General features: G+C 51.8%; 1 protein-coding gene across 9 annotated transcripts in view; it reads right to left on the bottom strand.

Annotated features, from left to right (window-relative positions):
• Positions 1-15,009, bottom strand: part of ARHGEF10L (Rho guanine nucleotide exchange factor 10 like) — a 77,671-nt gene that overhangs the window by 34,997 nt on the left and 27,665 nt on the right. For 4 of the 9 annotated variants that reach the window (XM_048518830.1, XM_048518829.1, XM_048518834.1 and 1 more), the window contains 9 exons: positions 12,511-12,612; positions 8,257-8,363; positions 6,954-7,031; positions 5,664-5,843; positions 4,631-4,747; positions 3,729-3,821; positions 3,286-3,459; positions 2,381-2,526; positions 417-431 (listed from right to left, as the gene is read on the bottom strand). In XM_048518830.1, coding sequence (XP_048374787.1) covers positions 417-431; positions 2,381-2,526; positions 3,286-3,459; positions 3,729-3,821; positions 4,631-4,747; positions 5,664-5,843; positions 6,954-7,031; positions 8,257-8,363; positions 12,511-12,612 — 1,012 coding nt within the window. The remainder of the gene's footprint in view (positions 1-416; positions 432-2,380; positions 2,527-3,285; positions 3,460-3,728; positions 3,822-4,630; positions 4,748-5,663; positions 5,844-6,953; positions 7,032-8,256; positions 8,364-12,510; positions 12,613-15,009) is intronic. The other 5 variants (XM_048518832.1, XM_048518835.1, XM_048518833.1 and 2 more) reach the window with 3 other exon arrangements.

Below are 15,009 nucleotides of genomic sequence, written 5' to 3'. Positions count from 1 at the left end.
CTTCCACGTTTATGTTTTTATTTCCAGATTTGACAGAGATTAGTTCACATGTCACAGCCTTCAGTTCACCAAATCCTCTGCCGCGCACTGCTGTTCTATGGCAGGGAGAAACAGGGCAGGCAACGCAACGTGGAAATGGCTGGCCAGAGACTGAATATTTGAAAACCAGTAGTTTGGAATACAACTCTATATGCCACAACAAGGAAGAAGGGTGAAAAGCCATGCCACCAGCATACCGTGGTTGTTACAGAGTCACAAGTCACTGAAAGCTTTGCACCCCCGCTAGAGAGAGAGCCCACCCCCAAACTGGGCATGCTGAAGCAACCGCATGCACTCGGCAACCCACCACCCGCATATTATTCCTCCGCATTGCGGACTGCAGCAGGGGCAGAGGCCACGCCACACACCGGGCTTACCTGTTGTTCACTGGCCTGCGGAAGAAAAATGTTATGACACGGTTCATAGGAATGTTATGACATGGTTCAATGTTAAGAAAAATGTTATGGCACGGTTCAATGATGTGGCTGGCCTCCACGCGGGCCAGGGCCTTTACGGCTCTGGCCCCAGCCTGGTGGAACGCTCTCCCTCCAGCTGTCCGGGCCCTGCGGGATCTCGGTGAGTTCCGCAGGGCCTGTAAGAGGGAGTTGTTCCACCGGGCCTTTGGAGGGACCAGCTGCTGATGGTGCCCCCCCCCCTTTCTTTGGCTCCTTACACCTGGGCCCTCTGTCATCTACTGGGACTCGCCGTCCCTCCCTCTTGGGAGAGGATTTTTAAAATGGGGTTGTTGGACGCCACTTATTATACTCATTATACTCATTATACTTAGTCTTTCTATTGTCCCTATCGCTGTTTTTAAAGGTTTTAGCAATTTTATAATTGTACTGTGATTGTATGTTGTACACCGCCCGGAGCCCCATGGGGATAGGGCGGTATAAAAATCTAAAGAATTAAATGAATGAATGAATGAATGAATGAATGAATGAATGAATGAATGAATGAATGAATGTACAGAAATGCCTGCAGGATCAGATCAGAGCTTGCTTCCCACAAGGGCCAACCAGATGTCCCCAGGCCCTCAAGCCCAAGCCTCCCCGCCCCCTGACGAGTGGGTCCCCAGAGGATCACTGCCTCTGAGCGCAGAAGGTCCATTCAGGAACCAGGGCTCGGAACCACTGATGGCCTTTTCCTCCTCCGTGATGTTTGTTTGACCCCTTTTTGAAACTGTTCTGAGCTGTGGCTGGTCTGTCTGCATAGAGCAGAGCGTCTCATGAGTGGTGTGAAGGCATGCTTTCATTACATAGAGCAGTGGTGGCAAACCTTTGGCACTCCAGATGTTATGGACTACAATTCCCATCAGCCCCTGCCAGCATGGCCAATTGGCCAATTGTAGTCCATAACATCTGGAGTGCCAAAGGTTTGCCACCACGGACATAGAGAGTCAGCGTGGTGCACCAGTTAAGAATAGTCTGGAGAAGTGGGTTTGCTCTCACACTCCTCCACACGAGCAGCAGACTCTGACCTGGAGAACCAGACTGGATCCCCCACTGCCCCACAGGCAGCCTGATGGATGACCTCGGGCTAGTCATAGTTCTCTCGGAACTCTCTAAGCCCCACCTGCCTCACAAGGTGCCTGTTTGGGGGTGGGAGTGTTTGTAAGCTTTTTCAGGACTCTTTTGGGTAAAGAAATGCAGGCTATAAAAAGCACCTCTTCTACAAACCCCTTGAGTCTATGGGAAAACTTGCCCATGGCCCCGGATCACGTTTAGACAACCAGGGCACAGCTAGTGTGTTGCCGGGAAGAGGTAGCTCCCACTGCTGCAGAGGAACGTGCTGTGGGCCCTCCTTGACTTACAAATAAATCAAGAAACAAACAGCACACACCACACTTTGAGCAGTTGTGAGATTAGCACAGACCTTCCTCACCAGCACTCACTACTGTGCACATATTTGGGCAAGGGTTCAAGCCACAAGTCCAACAGCTCCCCAATTAAGGTGGGGGGCGGGTGGGGGTGTAGGAGACACCTGCCTCCTTCTCCCCTGATTGCAATGAGCGTGAACCAACCTGACATCTGTGCCTGGTGCGGAAATTTCCCACCTTTGCCTCACACTTGAATACTCCAGACTTGTAAAAGACTTCTGACACCTGAAGACAAGGTGCAATTGTGATTCCTGGGGTGGGGTGGGTGGGACTGTATTGCCAAGTGCGGAATTGGAGTTTTCTGTCTCCTGCAGAAGCACACGGGGGCTGGGCCTGGCCCCTGAGGCGCGTGGACGTCGTTTGGCGTTTCTCATTTCCACTGTGCTCCAAAGCCACGCTGGAGCCTGACCTCTTTATGCTCCCCCGCCTCCAACCCACGGCACAAAGATGCTAGACACGCACTTGAAATTGATATTGGCGCACACCAGCATGTCGTTCAGCAGGAACACCTTGCGCTCCTTTGATTTGATGAGTTGACCCCGGTCACCGTAAACGGTCTCTGTCAGAGTCTCGCAAAGCAACAGCTGGCGCTGGCCGGAACTCAGCAGCTGCAGGGAGGACAGCAATTCGGCAACGAATGAGCGGAGGGGAAAAAACACAGGGCAGAGCGGCAATCTGGTGGAGGGGACCGAAGGGTCCGCTGAAGAACCGGACCTCCCTCGGAAGTCAGAAGTGGCCTCGACAACTGATCTTCCACTGATGATCAATTTGCTGCAGCCATCAAGCTGCGTGGTCTCTTGGGCTGAGATGGGGCACAACACAACGACCGTCCCCACTGACAGAGCGGTTCTTCAAAAGAGGGCAGAGTGGGGAAGAGACAGGTGGAGAAAGCAGAGGAAGAGAGGAAGAGGAGGGAGACAGAAAGAGAGGGAGGGAAACTGGAAGAGAACAGTGAGGCAGATGGAGAAGGCAGGGAGGGAGGGAAAGAAGAGAGGGGCAGATAGACAAGGACCCAAAAAGTCTGCACAAATACTACGCTGATACATTACAGCTTCCTAGGCCTCTGGGTGAGGCTCGAATTGTAATAAATGGCCCACAACCAGCTAAAGAACTGGCAATGGATACACCAGAAGAAGAACTAGCAGCCGTGATAGTAAACAAAATTAAGCAATAATAAAGCTGCTACACAGAAGAGAAAGGCTCCAAGGACCACCCTTATTGGATCTGAAGGATGCTCGTTCTGAACACGGCCAGCAAGGGAAGAGGGGAGGCCTGGGAAGTCAAGCATCCTGCTGGCCGGGGGGGACTCAGCAGGCACCAAAGGAAACCAACGTGCCCCCCACGCTCCCCAACCCCCGTTCACGTACCTTGTTGAGGCTGCTGCGGTCACTAACGCTCTTGGTCAGCTGCTGAATCTCAGCCACCTGGTCGGCCAGTCGCTTCTGCTCGTTCAGTTTCTCTGCCAGGGTCTCCAGTTCAGTGAGCGCCAGCTGGAGCGACAGCCTGTCCGGGTGACCTTTTGGGGTGTTCTTCAGCATATCCTACAAGGTCAGAACCAGGGGAGGGGGGAGCATTAAGGGGAGACACCACGCACGCACGCACGCACACACACACACACCTCACTGCCAGCCGTGCTAGATAGAAGGATGCTGGAGTCAACGCGCAGGACTCATGCCAGCACTCTGCCCATGACGCTCCAGAGCTCCTCTTCACTTGTGCCAATCGACCCCTCCCATTTTGGCCCTTCTCCTGCCCCCCCCCACACCCCAACCCCGACTCTGCAAGGAAGAGCAGAAGGAGCAGAAGGTACCTGCAGCAGAAGAATGAACTGGGGGAATCTTTGGATGGGCTTCACCATCAGCCCGTACAGAGTGACCCGGTCCAGACTGGCCATCTGCCGCTTCTGCCAAGAAGTGATACAGCCGCCGTCAGAACGGGGCCTCCAGACCGCTGGGAGCGCTCAGCCTCATCCCTGCGTGACTTGGGCCCACCTCTGCATTCAGACCACCCTGACTGACTGACATCTAGAAGTGGCACATAAGCGCCACATTATGTGCCCGTTAAAGCCCAGCGTTTGCAGCGAGCCTTGAACGCCTCCCATTGTGCGCCTAACGGGGGTGGGAGGGAAGGAGGGTGAGCACCAGTCGGTTTCCCAGGGCTACCCTCAGCACCCACGGGCAAGCTGGAGCCTCCTGTGGCCTCTTAAGACAGCGCCTCCACCCCACGTCCGTGCCCACAAGAGTATGGAAGCAACTCTCAGGTCCTCACAGGGACAGGTGGAAAAGGCAGACTCCAGAAGCGATGGCGGCCACGGGGTAGTTAGCAGTTGGGTTTGATCGCTCCATTTAAACCTTTCAAAGAGGATTAAGTCAAACTGATTCTGAAGAGCTAACTGGTGGGTGGGAAAGGTGGCAGGCAAGACCTCCCCCTAGGAAGCATCCCCTCTGCTCTCTTGGGGCTGAAATCTGGTGGGGCTCCCATGGATATGTCTGAATTCTGCGGAAGTACGCTGGCTAGTTTTTCTTTTAAGCAACCTTAATCAATTACTCAACCAATTAAAATCAGGCTACGATTATTTTAGCTGGCTCGACACCCTAACAACAATCTGTATTTCAGCGTTCCCAGAAACAGCAACTCTTCCAGCATCCAAGCGCCCACCCCCACCCCCACCCTCTGGCCACCCACCACCACAAGCCATCTCTCACGCCCAACCTTGAGGAATTCCAGGAAGGCAGGCTTGGTGAGGCAGGCTTTCTTGATCAATGACATGGCGCCAGTGAAGTTGTTGACGTACTCACTGTACACATCCAGTACCATCGATTTGGAAAACTGGGCAAAGGCATACAGGAAAATGGACACCCGGCGAGGGAAGACAAAGGAGGAAAGAATTAGTCCCCACACTTGGCTTACGTTGTAACCCAGGAGCAACTAGTAGGTACTTCTGCACTGCTGGACTAGGCCCTTTTTACTGCTTCAAGTCCATTAAAATCTACTCCTTCCTGACTTTTGATCAAAGTACTTTGGCTGAGCTTCCAATAAATCTGGATGCTTGAACTGTAGTTTTCCTGGGCGAAAGAGAAGGGACATAAGAACATAAGAACATAAGAACTAGCCTGCTGGATCAGACCAGAGTCCATCTAGTCCAGCACTCCGCTACTCGCAGTGGCCCACCAGGTGCCTTTGGGAGCTCACCTGCAGGAGGTGAAAGCAAGGGCCTTCTGCTGCTGCTGCTGCTCCCGAGCACCTGGTCTGCTAAGGCATTTGCAATCTGAGATCAAGGAGGATCAAGATTGGTAGCCATAGATCGACTTCTCCTCCATAAATCTGTCCAAGCCCTTTTTAAAGCTATCCAGGTTAGTGGCCATCACCACCTCCTGTGGCAGCATATTCCAAACACCAACCACACGTTGTGTGAAGAAGTGTTTCCTTTTATTAGTCCTAATTCTTCCCCCCAGCATTTTCAATGGATGCCCCCTGGTTCTAGTATTGTGAGAAAGAGAGAAAAACTTCTCTTTCAACATTTTCTACCCCATGCATAATTTTATAGACTTCAATCATATCCCCCCTCAGACGTCTCCTCTCCAAACTAAAGAGTCCCAAACGCTGCAGCCTCTCCTCATAAGGAAGGTGCTCCAGTCCCTCAATCATCCTCGTTGCCCTTCTCTGCACTTTTTCTATCTCTTCGGACAGTTTCATTCCACGCCCCTCCACCCCTTCTTCCACCAACTGTCTTGTGAGAACTCACTGAGGCCACAAAGAGGTCCCCGATCTTCTCTGTAGAGTCCCATTCCACGACACGTGAAGACAAGGCGATCTGGAACATGGAGTGGCACTGGAGGATCTCTTTGACCCGGAAGAACACCACCTGGCATTTGCGGGCACTGAGGACTTTGGGCTCCATCTCCATCAGAGGGGTTTTGTAGTCCTGAGCAGACATAAACACGCTGCACAAGTTAGAACACACCCATGCCCCTCTCTCCTGCCACTGCTGGTGAGATTTTGCTATTATGAATAAAACGGACCAAGCAAGGAGACTGAAAAGCAAAAGAAACATTTCAAACATCAAAGACATTTGGATACTTTACTTTCGGAATGCAGAATACTAGGAAATGTTTACAATATATTTAATTGTGCTGTAACAATGCTGTTCAAGATCTGAAGGAAACAAGTGTCCTGTTTTTGGTTTTTAAAAACTTGTTGTTTTGGAAAAATTTTATCATTCCCCACTGGACTAATTTTTCTGGGGCTTATTTTATTTTTATTTATTTAAAAAAATCCATACCCCACCTCATACCCACATCTCTAGGCAGCTCACACAGGACATTTTTGCATGTCTTTTTCAGATGAATGATTTAATTACAAGAATAAATCCTATTGTATGTTCAATATCACATGTCAAGTTATTCCCCCAGATATAAAACTAACCCCTGGCGTAGGAGGTTAAGAGCTCGTGTATCTAATCTGGAGGAACCGGGTTTGATTCCCAGCTCTGCCGCCTGAGCTGTGGAGGTTTATCTGGGGAATTCAGATTGGCCTGTGCACTCCCACACAGGCCAGCTGGGTGACCTGGGGCTAGTCACAGCTTCTCGGAGCTCTCTCAGCCCCACCCACGTCACAGGGTGTTTGTTGTGAGGGGGGAAGGGAAAGGAGATTGTCAGCCCCTTTGAGTCTCCTGCAGGAGAGAAAGGGGGGAATATAAATCCAAACTCTTCTTCTTCTTCTCTTCTTACTGATCTTCCTTGGGGCATGTGTTTAGGTACATAATACCCCAAGCCTCAGCCACCGAACAGTTTGGGTGTGTCCTCCCCATTATCACAGGCCTCTTGTTCTAAAACAAATTTTGATACCTAGACAGAAAAAAGTCATTTTCTCAAACTGTTCAATAATTTTTTTTTAAAAAAAACCAATTTCCTGATGTTTCCACCCAGGATTCCACACCAACTGAATAGTGTCATGCGGGGGGGGGGGGAGGAGGAGGAGGCTGGCACTTCTGAGGTTGGAGGAGGGCGAAAGGCACATGAGGAACAAGGCTCACCTGCAGGATCCGCCTCAAGGAGTCCACGTAGCTCCTCTCGCTCTGCACAATGGAACCCAAGATATGACGCCGGACCACCTGTTGCAGGCGCAAGGAGGAAGAGGACACAGAGTGAGAGAGGAACGATCCAGAGAGAGGCAAAAGAGTCCAAATCATCATCAGCATTCAGAAAACCAACCCAGGCCCAGTTCTGCTCCTCTCTGTATCCCGGAAGCCCCGTTCCCCAGGACCAGAGACCTGGATGAAACAGGCCAAGAAAGACACCTGCATGTTTTCAGAGGCGCTCTCCATGTGATCACAAGCATTCTGGCACAGAGTTTTGGCAACAGATAACGAAACAAACTGTTGCTGAGCTCTGAAAAAGTCCCTTCTTACAGAAGCAAAAAACCTCAAAAGTCATGACTTACTAAATACTGGGGGGGGGGGGGGGCAGCTTCCCTCTCCTGAAGTCTACCTGGACTTGTCCCTCTGAGCGTCCTTCTCTGCAGCCACCCTTCGTATCCACCCCAGACTCTGCCAATCGCAGGCTTCCTGCGGGAGAATGGGCCCTCTGCCGGCCCCACCTACACCACCAGTCCTTTACCGTGGCTGCCGCAGCACAGTTTTAGAACATGCTGCCATCTCTACTCCAGCCTCGCTCCACAGGGAGGAAAAGGGAGCTCCTTTTACGTGCCCAGAGCTCGTCCAGGCCAGAGAAGGTGGCATAGTTTAAATTCTGCAAATGTATTCAAGACTACAGGTAAGCGTGAGAAACACAAAGATTTCTCTCCCTCTGCCTTCCTGCAACTTTTAACTTTTGAGCATTTGCCAAATGTTTGGGGGGGAGGTTCCACTTGATAAATGGCTGTGCATATTCACTCACAAGATCTGCCCAACAACTGATTCACAACTGGAGTCTACTACAGCTCAAGGGAGACTCTTCAGAGGAAGGCAACGACAAACCACCTCTGCCCCCGCTCAGTTGCCTTGAAAGCACCCTCTAGTGACCGTTTTCTGAACTGAAAAGCCCCGGCAGCTGAATACCTCTTCAACAGCACAAGAACCTAAGGCTCGTTCGGCACATGCAGAATAATGCACTTTCAAACTGCTTTCAGTGCTCTTTGAAGCTGTGCGGAATGGCAAAATCCACTTGCAAACAGTTGTGAAAGTGGTTTGAAAACACATTATTTTGCATGTGCAGAAGGGGCCAAAGTTCCGGGGCTTCTTCGGAAACAGAGTCCCTCTCTGAATGAGCCCGCACCTCTTTGGAGTGGGTGGCTGTCATAAGCTTGAACGAGGCCCGAGCCACGCGCCCCACACTCACCTGCTGAGGGCTCAGTCCTTCCGGCATCGGGCCCAGTTCGGGAAGCGGCTGTTTCATGTCTGTGACAGAGACCTCCAGGAACCCCATCTCTTCCTCTTCCGAGTCGCCTGGAGGACAAGCAAAATTCACCCAGTGGGGAAAAAATCCAAAATACTGAAAATATTTTGTTTGTTACCAACAAGCAACAGTTAGTGTCTTCAAATGTCCCACAGAGGGACAATTTCTCAGATACATTGAGCTTCTGCATCACACACGTTCAGAGCTGCCGGCCCACCAGCACAGGTGCTTTCCGAAAACCCGGTTGCTGGCTTCAAAACCTGAAGTCCTCATGGAAATAGGAACTCCCTCTCCCCTTTCCCCAAGGTTCAAGGAACATGTACCATCTATGAATGGACTCAAGGCACAGGAGATATCAGCTCTGTTGTGAAGTTCAATTTGGAACATACAAAAAAAAATGGAGATATAAAATTTCTGTTGGAATTGAACAGTGTGGTCTCATATGGACTTGTGAATGACTGTCAATACAGCTGGTGAAAATTTGTGTAGTTCCATTTTGAAACCATATAAAATATGGACATACTAGAAAATTTTGGAACTCATTAGTTTAGAGTCACATATGGACCTTGTCATTATATCTTGTACGAAATGATGAAATTGTATTTTGATATGATTTATTGACACTGGCACTTTATATATATATTATGCACTTTAATTTTCTTATTATAGTATATTAGAATAAGGTTAACATTAGTGTAAGTGGATTTACATATGTGTAATAACAATGAAAAATAACTGAGTAAATGTTGCTTTGAATTTTTTGTAAATGATGTCTACATACAAATCCAGGTCAGTGTGCCAATTTTGAATTTTTGAGTTGTTCAGTTCTATTGCATTGTGCTTGGCACACTGTTTTCTATTTTGTGGACTGCAAGATAGCTGGCCGAAGGGGAAAGTGTTCATGATGCAGCCACTAAGGGCAGGAGAGGTTCTATGCTGGAAGGAGGTGGGGAGCAGAGGCTGAGGGATGCTAAGGGAAGGCCAGGTCAACCAGCAGGAGAAGTGTGAGGCAGGGGCGGGGCAGGGTGAAGAAAAGGAGGGGCAAGAAAAGGAAAGCAAAAGCGAAGCAACAGGGAAGAGGCCAGAGAAGAATGTCCATGGGAGGGGAACATTTTGCTGCATGTGAGAAGGGGTGAACAGGGAATGAGAAGGAAGGAAGGAAGGAAGGAAGGAAGGAAGGAAGGAAGGAAGGAAGGAAGGAAGGAAGGAAGGAAGGAAGGAAGGAAGGAAGGAAGGAAGGAAGGAAGGAAGGAAGGAAGGAAGGAAGAGGAAGGAGCGAAGAGGAGCGAGCGAAGGAAGCGAAGGAAGGAAGCGAGGAAGAGCGAGCCTGTGAGCGAGCTGACGAGCGAAACGAAAGGAAAGGAAAGAGCGAAGGAAGGGAAGAGAAGCGAAGGCAACGAAAGGAACGAAGGCTGAGGTCCAGTGAGCCAAAAGACAGCTCATGCAGATTCCCACACACAGAAGGACTTTGCTTGGCCGTGTCTAAGAAGCGCCCGAATTGTAAAGAAGTTCAAGCTTGAAGCCACACCCGTATTTGGGGCGGCAAACCAGCTCTACACTTTCCCTAGGAGGGGATGTTACTGTGTACAAAACAGCCTGTGGTCAAAACAAGAGCAACCAAAAGCCTTCAAAACAAATCGCCGCAGCTCAGTCTAGCTCCCAGGATGCTTTGGGGGCATGCCGGACAGCGGCGTCATCCTTTTATTTCAGGCGACCTTATATTATTGCCACGGTAATGCCACAACTGTTCACAACGAAGACATGGCTTTCTCCCCACAGACAACAGTCCAGCGCAAGATCACCAGTGTTGCTCCGGCAGCACACAGTGTTTTCTCGTGCCCACTTCATTTCATCCTGCACAACCCAGTGCAAGATCTTGCCTTCCCCTCTCAGGAAGGGCTGCTTTGCACATATTCAGGAGAGACCGGGCTTAAGCAAGACCGAGCATAGTTTTAGTACCGAGGGTAACAAAAGAACTCCTCTGAAAAAGTGGACTCCTCCCCAGACACACACACAAAGCATGGCGGCATCAGACAGACCGCACCAGCACAAAGTCCACATGAAACCTGCTTTAACCTCACGGCAGTGGTCATTGCTGGGTGTTGGAGCACAGGAATCTGCAGGAAACGGCCAGGTCTCCACCGGAGAACCACGGCCAGTCAGAGCAGATGTGGAGTCAGGCAGGCCCCGTGGGAGGGAGCTCTGGAATAGAAGCCCTGCTTGGGCAGCGACCAACAGTGAGGCAGGCAAAGGCAAAGGATTCATAAAGCAGCTGCTGGGCAGAACCCAAAACACACGGCCTGACTCAACATGATTTACAGCAAGCTTTTGGTTCCAGGCTCAAAGACTTCATCCCCTTAGGATGAAGCAGCAGCAGCTCTGTGTGGATCGGGGCCTGCAGAGCAGGGGGCTTAAGCACAGAAAAGTCCCCCTGTGGCTGAGAATGCCCCAAAGGAACAGGGTTCCTGAGCATACCAAAAAGAAGCAAAGCAAAGAAAGACACTCAGACAAGGAGGCAACAGCCAGGAGGGAGGCAAAGCCTTACCTGAGGCAGACGAAGAGGCAGAGGAGGAGGAAGAGTCGTGGACCGCAACGTGGTTCCTGCTGAGGCGATGCCGTTTCCTCCACATGGCCCCCCGGCCGCCCGTCTCCCCCAGCCCTGCCAGAGAGCCTGGCCCGTCTCTCCACTTCCTCCTCCTCACACCGACTCAGTTCCCATTTGAGCTGCAAGTCTTATGTGCCAGAGCTCTACGCAGCAGCAGCTGCTCAGGCAGGGCTGGGTGGCAGGAAAGGGCCCAGGGACCCAGGCTGCGCTGCGCTGGCAGAGGAGGGGGAGGGGGTGGAAATTGGAGGGGGGACAGGAATAGTCCAGCGATGGCAACGCTGACCTTTTTCCTTCCCTAATTTTGGAACAGCTGCTCGGCTCGTTCAGGATGCTGGCCGCCCAGGGAGGAGGGCCCAGAACGGAAGCAGCTTCAGAGAGGGACAGAGAGGAGGAGGAGGAGGAGGAGGAGGGGAGCAGCAACGTTGGACCCCCAGCAAGCAGCAATCCGGGCAGCCACAGCCGCAAGCGTGTGACACTCCATGCTTCCAGGGGGAAAAAATCACAACAACCAATCTGGCAGGCCTAAACTGCCGACTGACACCCTTGACTCACGGGCCACAAGAAGTGGCGGAAGGCTCAGCCTGCCAGTGGCATGCGTGTGCGCGCGTGCGTCCCTGCCTGAGTCCAAGACTTTTGTTCGGTATGATCAATGAAAATGTTTTCCAAAATAACCAACAAAAGAAATACAGCATGAAAAAAAGGGGGTGTTTTTCTTGTTTCACTTGGCAAATGACAGGCCAGTTACTTGACACTTTGCAAAGCAAAATCAACACACACACACTCACGCCAACGAAAGGGCGCAGATCACTGCCCCACCATAGAGCACACCATCTGAAATGCGAGGAAGGAGAACGGGGTGGGGTGGGGTGGGGGTGGGGCAGGGGTGCTGGAAGGAAGGTCAGCAGCACAACACGACAATTGTTCCGAGCACAATCCACTGACAAGCCAGCGTCACGGCAGCGAGCAAAGCCAGAGGGCACAGAGGCAAGAATCCCAGCTGGCTCTCTGGAGCTTCAGTTGGAGCACAAGGGCTGATCCCCCCCACCCTGGAAGCTGCGGCCTTCGCACTAAAGACCCTTCCCCACCCCCAGCTCCACTGCCACGCTGGGTGCCTGTTGGTGCCACGCAGAGCTTATGCAGAGCATGGGCCCAGAGGTCTTCTACCAGACAGGCACGGCAGAAGGGCTCTCTCTTCACCTGGGGCTCCCCGGCCTCCGCCTTTATGCCTGCAGCAGGGAGAGAAGATTGTCCCGCACGTTCTTCTACCCCTGTGTGCTGGCTGTTTTTCCTCTAGCGCAGTCGGCAGGTTAAATAGGGAAAAGGGCCTCTGAGAAAATACAGAGTGCCTCGCCCCATATAGCATCACAACAGACAGCTGCCATACATGCAGCGTGCAGGAGGCAAGGCTGGGTCTAAGCAGGGTCTCCACACGCTTTGCGTGGCAAGGGTATCCCTGAGCATGTACAGACTGCCAAGATTTCAGAGAGCTTGAGCTCCAGCCTTCCTCTCCTAGAGGCAGAAGCCTTCCAACAGTCACCACTCAACCATGCTGGACGAAGACAGGATCCAGGCCAGGGCAGCTGGATCAGTACCTCTCTCTGAGCACGGCTTGTGGGCCTTGGAAAGCTCCCCAGTCCAGGAGAGAGAGCGCTTGCGTCCCATCTCTGGTGCCGCCCGGCTGGGCTCTCCGTCCCCTACAAAGTCAGAAGCTTTACCAGAAGATACCGCTTGGACTCCCATCCGTTCCCAACGAGCCCCCACGCCTGTCAGTGAGCAGAGCTCTCAGAGGCCGTGCTGGGCTCCAGCACCGTCCCCAGGGCCGCCTCACCCCCGGCAAGTCCTCCCTTTCTTGCCAGTTGATATTTTTTTAAAAATCAGTACAGATGTTTAAAACACAAAAGAGCCCCCCAGTCAGTGCCCCCCCCCCGGTGCTTTTCATCCATGTCAGCAAGTTCTTCAGCCCCCCCCACCCCACCCCGGTTTTGCAATCGCTTGGAAGGACGGAGGAAGTGGTCTTTGTGGTCACGGACGTCTTGTCCTGGGGACGCCCTCAGATCTCTGCACAGCAGATGGAGTTGCAAAGAGGGGAACTTTGTGCCATCTCGTGCCATGTAAATGCACAATTCAAGAGTCTGCTTTCACAATCTGTGCCGTGCTTCTTGACAGTAACGGTCCTCTTCGGGGCTCCCTCCCCAGAGCAGCCCACCCAGTTAAGACCCTCCTCGCTTTCTGGAAACGAGGGACGATGTTTGTACCCTGTCTGACGAAAGACACGCCTGACTCTGTGCTTGCCGTGCCCGCTGCCCAGTTACAAGAAAGTATTATTACTGGGGGGAAATGTATCCAAGTTCAGTATCCTCCAACATCTCGTTCTGATGGAGACCAGGCTCCAGGAAGCTTCACAAAGCAAGCAGAGTACAGCACTGGACCATTCACTCGCCAGCTTTCCCCAAACACAGACTGCCCCTTGTGATCCAGACCACAATCCGAGAGAGTGGTCACTGTTGCAGACGGAAACTGGTTGCAACAACTTGATCAAGGGAATCAAGCCACACACTGCCCAAGAAAGGGGGGGGGGGGATCGGCTGCAGTCACCACCGACACTACCGCTGTGCCGCAGTGGCTTTGGCATAGATCCAGCACACTGAAGGGTCCCTGGCCAACGTCTGTGGCACCACAGAGGGGCTAAGATTCTTGCCAAGACACAGGATAGGGTAGAAATGGATTGAAGGCTGCAAGGCTGCCTCGGGGATGCGGCTGGCCTCCACGCAGGCCAGGGCCTTTACGGCTCTGGCCCCGGCCTGGTGGAACGCTCTCCCTCCGACTGTCCGGGCCCTGCGGGCCCTTGGTGAGTTCCGCAGGGCCTGTAAGACGGAGTTGTTCCGCCGGGCCTTTGGAGGAACCGGCTGCTGATGGTGCCCCCCCCCCCTCCTTTGGCCCCTGACATCCGGGCCGTCTGTCATCCAACGGGACTCGCCATCTCTTCCTTTTGGGGAGAGGACTTAGAAAATAGAATGCTGGACGCCACTCATATTTTTACTAGTATTTATTGCATATTTATTAGAGTTAGTTTTCATTGTTTTTATCGCTGCTTTCAAAGGTTTTAGCTATCCTATATTGTATTATATCTATATGTTGTACACCGCCCGGAGCCCCTCGGGGACAGGGCGGTATAAAAGTCTAAGAAATAAATAAAACAAATAAATATTTATTAAGCAAGAATTCAGGATCCCTGACACGTTATGCCTGCTCTGTTAAGAGCTTTTTGCTTATGAACTGAACACATCACCAGACCTGGGCAGAGTTCAGTAAAAAATGTAATAACTAGACTGAAATCAGCCCACCTGGTTTCAAAGATAAAAACACTTTCCCCACAATGAGTATGGTGATCAGCTTCCCAGCAGATACTCTCAACCCTCAGCCACCAAGTTCCCTGGAGAACATTTTAACTGCAGTGATGAGGTCACTTCCTCTGAAAACAGCTTCTCCTGCACCTTCTCTTTATGGTGACAAGGGGGGGGGGGTTAAGGGGGGGTGTTGATAAAGAGGCAGCACATTTTGATCCCAGAGAGATCTCCATGGAAGCAAAGCGACAACAGAGAGGGCTGTGTCAGAGGGGTGCGAAAACAGCGACACCAAACATTAGATTTCCGGGACAAATTTTGCAGGAAGCATCTCTGCTGCGTCTGCCACACAGGGGGATTTGGCTGGTTACTCACAGGAAAGCAGGAAGGTGAAAACGAAACTTAGCTTTATGTAGTGATTAAATGAGTTGTTTCCTGGAAGACCCACAGCTGTGGCGGGCCCTCTCCCTGTCACTCCCTCTAGCTCTGGAGTCTGCAACCTGCGGCTCTCCAGATGTTCATGGACTACTAATCCCATCAGTCCCAATTGGCCATGCTGGCAGGGGCTGGTGGGGTGTAGATCCATGGGCTATCTGAAACCGCAGAGGTCTGAACCCTGCAACTGAAAGAGCAGGGATCACAGGCGGGAAGCCTCTCAGCCATCTGAGGGCCAAAGTCAGTGTGACAGAGGCAACCACATCACTTCCTCTGCACAACTGCACATTTGAAGGCTCTGATTTGTAGCCT

This window comes from Sphaerodactylus townsendi, linkage group LG16, assembly GCF_021028975.2.
Source record: "Sphaerodactylus townsendi isolate TG3544 linkage group LG16, MPM_Stown_v2.3, whole genome shotgun sequence".
NCBI lineage: Eukaryota > Metazoa > Chordata > Lepidosauria > Squamata > Sphaerodactylidae > Sphaerodactylus > Sphaerodactylus townsendi.
Note: the sequence above shows the minus strand (reverse complement) of the source record. Positions and strands in the feature narration are given on the sequence as shown.